Source organism: Pestalotiopsis fici (genome assembly GCF_000516985.1).
Source record: "Pestalotiopsis fici W106-1 unplaced genomic scaffold PFICI_Scf_2, whole genome shotgun sequence".
NCBI lineage: Eukaryota > Fungi > Ascomycota > Sordariomycetes > Amphisphaeriales > Sporocadaceae > Pestalotiopsis > Pestalotiopsis fici.
Window position 1 is genome coordinate 4,002,864 of NW_006917092.1, and position 6,319 is coordinate 4,009,182.

The 6,319-nt window shown below is 49.8% G+C and overlaps 1 protein-coding gene across 1 annotated transcript; it reads right to left on the reverse strand.

The window, feature by feature from the left end:
- Nucleotides 1-880: 880 nt before the first annotated feature.
- Nucleotides 881-2,630, reverse strand: PFICI_03403 (Aldehyde dehydrogenase; the record flags this gene model as incomplete). The annotated part of the gene is made up of 5 exons (XM_007831984.1): nucleotides 881-942; nucleotides 1,008-1,054; nucleotides 1,111-2,030; nucleotides 2,096-2,495; nucleotides 2,569-2,630. The coding sequence occupies 5 exons, from the start codon at nucleotides 2,628-2,630 to the stop codon at nucleotides 881-883; spliced, it is 1,491 nt and encodes a 496-aa protein (XP_007830175.1).
- Between the last annotated feature and the right edge of the window lie 3,689 nt (nucleotides 2,631-6,319).

Sequence of the window (6,319 nt, forward strand, 5' to 3'; positions counted from 1 at the left end):
GAAAAAGAGAAGAAAAAAGAGAAAAAGAGGAGAAAAAGGGGAGAAAAAAAATAAAACACAGCTTTCCTTTCACGTATTAACGATGCCTATATCAAGGAATACCCTGCCTGACCTCCCGAAAAGGACCGCAATGCTTCAACTGGTTGTCCCAAAGCCTGGAGTACCCCGATGCCCTCCGCTATCCCGGCTGGTTTTCAGTTGCCAGAGAAGCTGTGATGTTGTTCCTAGTAGTGATGACGATAAAAAGTCAGCCGGTAGCGCTGCTGCCTATGAGTACGCCCAAAGCCCATTAGATGATATGATCGGGAATGGATTTGTAAAACGGATTAAAAGAGCACGGACATGGTGTTCTGTGGTACAATAGGATTTTTAGCTTTGCAGAATAGTTACCTAGATAATGACACCTGTGTATATCTTGTCTGTTTGACTTTGTAACAGTCATATCGTGACAAAGTCTTGTGCATCACCATGAGCATGGTCATGTTCAACGGGTCCATCGCCTGAGCTAAATCTACTTTAATACCGGCCGTCACTCCAGTACAACAGCCAGTGGCCACAGGAACGTCATCTCATAGCGGTATCGCTGGCCACGACACGCGTGTTTCTAGTTGATATGCAGCGTTCGCATCGAGGTTTGCTAGGCTCATTTCCAGGAAAGTCTTCCAGTCACGGACGATCTGCCGGGTCAGATATTCCATGGATATCAGTGATTGAGGGACTGCCTCAAAAGTATTTCACGACAGCCACTCACGTGAAGGCAATATAAACGCAAAAGAGACTTTACTTTGGTATGCAATTGTGTTTGATTTGTTCATACATAGTCATGTAACTCATTTTCCCCACTGCAGTAATCACCCAGGGCCGGATATCATTATTGTACTTAGAAAATAGCGCCTCCCAGGCGGATCGAGACGGATTTGCTCTGGGTGTAGTTGGCAAGGGCTGTAAGGACACACGAGGTATTAGTATATGCTTCAAGGAATCAAGTAGAGCGGAATAGGACTCACCTAGGCGCCCGAGCTCACGTCCAATGCCACTCTCCTTGTAGCCGCCACTGTGTACACGTTAGCTTGAGTTGAGGATGTCATCTAGGATCAAGAGGGTACTTACAAGGGCATCCTGATATCCAACATGTTGTAGGAGTTGACCCAGACGGTACCGGCCTTCAGGGCGTTGCTGACACGGATGGCTGTGTTGAGGTCCTTGGTGTGGACGGCTGCGGCGAGGCCGTAGGTGGTGGCGTTGCCAGACTTGATGACCTCTTCCTCGGTCTTGAACTTGGCGATGGTGCAGACGGGTCCGAAGATTTCCTCTTGCATAATCTTCATGTCGGGGGTAACGCCAGAGAAAATCGTGGGCTGAATGAAGTAACCCTTGTCTCCGTGTCGCTCGCCACCGGTCTCGATCTTGGCACCGGCCTTCTTGCCCTCGTCGATGTAACCCATGATGCGGTCGTATTGCAGCTGACTGACCTGGGGACCTTGGAATGTCTTCTCATCGAAGGGGTCACCAACAGAGTTGGCAAGAGCACGCTTCTTGAAAGCCTCGACGAACTTGTCGTAGATACCCTCTTGCACGTACACACGCGAGCCGGCACAGCAACATTGGCCGTGGTTGTAGTAGATGCCAAAGTTGACCCAAGAAATCGCCTGCTCAATGTCGGCGTCATCGAACACAATGTTGGGGGACTTGCCACCAAGCTCAAGAGTGACCTTCTTGAGGTTGGAGTCAGCGGCCGCCTTCATGATGGTGCGGCCAATCAAAGTCGAACCAGTGAAGGCGATCTTGTCGACGTCCATGTGAGAGGACAGGGCAGCACCAGCAACCTTGCCAAATCCAGAGATGACGTTCAGCACTCCTGGGGGGAATCCGGCCTCCTTGACAAAGTTGGCAAAGACAAGGGCGCTGAGAGGTGTTTGCTCGGCAGTCTTCATGACAATTGTGTTTCCAGTGGCCAAAGCAGGGCCGATCTTCCAGGCGAACATGAGAAGAGGGAAGTTCCAGGGGATGATCTGAGCACAGACACCAATCTATTGAAAAGAATCCAGTTAGTATTTCCCCCTCACACGGAAGGATACCATGTCATTGTGCTTACAGGTTCTGACTTTGTGTATGCAAAGGTTTCGGGGTTGAGGTCGAGGGTCTCGCCGGTGATCTTGTCGGCCCAGCCAGCATAATATCTCAAGCAGGCAATCACTGCGCCAACATCTCCTCTCGCCATGTTGATCGACTTGCCATTGTCAAGCGACTCGACGGCAGCCAACAGATCTGTGTTCTTCTCTGCGATATCGGCCAACTTGTTCAAGAGTCTGGCACGCTCTAGCGGGTTGACCTGTTTCCAGGGGCCCTCAAAAGCTTTGCGGGCGGCGGCAACGGCAACGTCTACATCCTTTTCGGTGGCCTCGGCGACGGAGCAAATAACCTCCTCTGTGGAAGGGTTGATGACCTCGAATGTCTTCTTGTCAACGCCCTCAACCCACTCGTTGTTGATCCACCTGGAAGGTTTCAAATTAGCTTAAAGTTTCGAGGGTTGTGGTGTATACGCGCGGGTGAGGCAAGTTCACATACAAACCAGTGGGCTGCTGGTACGCGCCCGTAATAGGCGTCTTGAGCTCAATCGACAGAGTCATTGTGAATGTGAGAATGTGTGCCTTTGGGGTATATGGGTATCGATGGATAGTTTGAGCAATGGAATGATCTGATACAGTTCGTCGAGAAGAGTATTCAGACTCGTTTGGAGAAATAGTGGTTGTAAGAAAAGTGCTGAGTGAAAGAGGCAATGATATGGGACAGAAATCTTTGGTTGGAGGAGGGACAGCAAGGTAATAAATATTATTATAGAGGCGGGGTAGCAGAAAGGGAGCTATAAGTGGCCAAGGATGGAGCTGTGTCACCACTGCTTGACCAATGTGGAGAGGGTTTGCGTGAACTCGATGAACGGTGGCCACGGAGTATGCACCTAGCGTGGTACTGGGTCGAGAGAACGCAGACAACAATATGCCGAGGATATCTGCCTATACTGTAGTACTTCAGACATGTCCGATCGGTACCCTTCTGGTCTACCAAGGCTCCACGATCTGCCCAGTTGCTTTCCCCCTTTGCGTTTCATGAGCTAACTCACACACCCCCAAAATGCAGCTGCGCGAGGACGGCAAGGTACCAGAAAGGACGGCGACTGACGAAACGGAGCGGAACTATTCCTCGGAAGTTTAGGATGTTTGTTTGTACTAGTGAAAGGCCAAGGGATCAATGGAAGACATGGCTTTACGGCAATACAGCTGTGATCGTCCACCTGATGCATCAAGTACCGTGCTCTGCATGATTCCATCCATATGCCTGGACGTGTTTCCGAGCGGAATCGAATTTGGGGGACTCCAACTACCTACTCAGCTGTGCATAGATTCGAGCCACAAATCACGGTGAGCTCTGAAGAGTACGCTGTCCAATCAAGGTGCGATATAGCGTCTCTCAGCCCACCATCTTCAACGATTTGTGCATAGTCCGTTGGTAATTAGACGTTGCCGATTGTAACTATTTGCTGATGCTCATCTGGATTCTGCCAGTTTGCCCTTCGCCTTTGCACCGTCCCCTTTCCCCGCACCCTGCATGGCGGGGATTAGTTGGGTTTAGCTTACCAGGTTAGCTTTGGAGACATGGCCGCCGTCGACAGGGCCAGTCCCTCTAGTATGCATCCATCGGCAACCACCTAAGCTCGCATTTTGCAAAAGACCTCCGTTCATCCATTCATGCATGCACACAGGCACACAGCATATTGCTTACCATTGATACTGCTCCTTTTGACTCTGCATAGCTTCATGCTTAGCGAAGGCAACTTTGACAGCGTGACTGATGATCCATATCAAGATACTGATTAGTCACCGCACTCTGGTGAAATGGGGTCTGGGGAATGAAGAGCCCACTGGGCACCAATTACACGAGTGGCAGCGTAATCACTAGAGCCCTAGAGCTCCGTAAAAAAAAGAGGACCGCGACCCATGCGCACAGAGTTTGTCAGGACACGGAATATATTACAGCACCTTTGAGATATTGATGCAGTGTTGTCCTGCATACTCTTGGGAGTGTGCACTTTTACGATTACCGAGAAAGCTGTAAAAGCAAACACGCAAAAATGGCCGCTGATCGCACTCGCTTGAGGAAGACTACGTCAATCTAACGAAGGGGTTCGGCATGCCTTAGGAGATAGCGTAGGCGATAAGCAGCAACCCCGCGATACCAACCCCAACACACTGGCCAGTAGTGCGGGACTAGGTCCGCACCCAGGCCCCTACCCCACCATTACAGCAACTCTCCCCGCCTCGACTGCCCCAAACTGAAAGGAGCAGCCCCAAGGCCAAAAAAAAAAAAGCAAGCAACGCCCTTTTTGGAGTTGGAATGATCTGCATTCATGGCCAAGCTCTAAATATTGTGTGTAGGTAATAGCCTACCGATCATTGAATTGGCTGCATTATCGCAGTCGCACACGATGAGAAATGTCTTTCTGTTCCGTACATACCCGTATCTTCCCGTGAAATCTTCATTTCGAGATAATTCAATGAATGGCGTTGCGACAGTCGGTCCTCGGTGTATGTCGTGCTCGGGGCATCTCGCAGCGAGCACAATTCACGGGTTTTCCGGTCAATTGCCACCGAGACTTTGGCTTCCAGAATCAAATCGGCCTGTGGAAAAGGTAGGCGGTGAGTTCAGACCCCATCAACCTAATTACTCAGGTAGTCACCCAGCGAGATGGGAAGTTTGTAAAATGATTCCATGGCCGCCAGTCTATCTTTCTGCAGACTATAATCTTTTGGAAATGAGATTCCCCAGAACCTCCTATGGAATCGTCCCAGATTTGCATCATACGCCTTGCAGATCGGTCGGTTCTCGCTAGCAACGTGGCTCTCTAGGCCCGCATTCAAGTCACGAGACGTCGGCCGAATGGATGCCAGGGCCTTCCCATTGACTCTCGAGTCAGTCGGGAGCACGGCCTATTACTACCAGCTTGCCAGCCCTATCTATTCAACCTCCAACGGCCACCCAAGCCCAGCCCAGCCATAACCTGCACGCTACTGGAGACAGCCTCTGCGCCGAATCCTGGCCTAATCTGAGCTATATTCCACGTGGCCGACGGTATAGACAGCGTTGGTGCGTGCATGCAAATGAGGCTGATGCTTAGCTTCTACTGCCAATTGTGATCATCGTGCGACATGAGCGGAGCTGCTCCTCATACGATATCACGTCGCCAGCCGGATCGATGGATCCTTCCGCAGACCCGAAACTCAAAATCAAAGGCGGAACGGGATCTACCTATCGAGTGCCAGATACTTGGGACTTTACAGGTTGGTTGAAGCAGGGTCTGTCAGCCATCCTGCCGTCAAGGACCTCATGAGCCTTTCAATGATTTGGAATAACTGCACAGTTCCTCATCTTCATGCATCCCATGGTAAGAACCTGTAGTCTACCTCACTCGGTCAAGGACTATTCTCTAGCCTGCCTACTGGAGAATGACTTCAAGTTTGCTCGCACGTACCTGCGTCAACATACACGAAACTCGTGAAGAGATGGAAAGTATACTATCACTGCCAAACGTTCGGGATTATCCGTCGAGGCATAATCACGTAGTGAGCCCATGCGCGTATGCTTATATGAGATGAAGCAGCGCCCAATCACATTTCTCAATTCAAACCTTGATGCCCGCGGCATTCAATTTTACAGCGTAGCCTCAACAGCCTGGAATTGTACTCATTATATTTAGGCGAAGAAATTCCCTCCTTCTTCTTCTTTTTTTCCTTCCTTATCAAAAGGGAGTGGGGAGGGGAGAAGAGAGAGAAAGACTTTTGCCAATTCAGTCTCTTGAGGTGGTTATGAATCTACTTGAGACCTGGTCAAAAAGTTTCGATGATTCATCTTCTTCCGAATGTTGAACGTCGAACTGACCAAAAACAGAAAAGGTCGCATTAGAACTTTCTAGTTTGTACGTCGTATTGATGACCTAAGAATGCGGCTCGTACTCCAAATTTGTCGGCTTGGACATACTCTAATCATTTCCAGGAAGCAGTGGTGCTTAATCTTGCCATTTCTGGACATACGTGCACCACTTGACCCCATGGAGAAAATCTGGGGAACCTGGGGTGCTGTGGATGACCTCAACCGATCCTACACAAGCTGCATACGCAAATTGGGTCAATATTGAAGAGCCTATGTCTACATAAATGACTACAAGAATGGCATCTACGCATTTGCTCTCCTGTTACCGAAAGTCCGGGTTATTCTCGAGACAACAACTCTCGGATCAGCGTCGCAGTTCTGAATCACAGTCGAC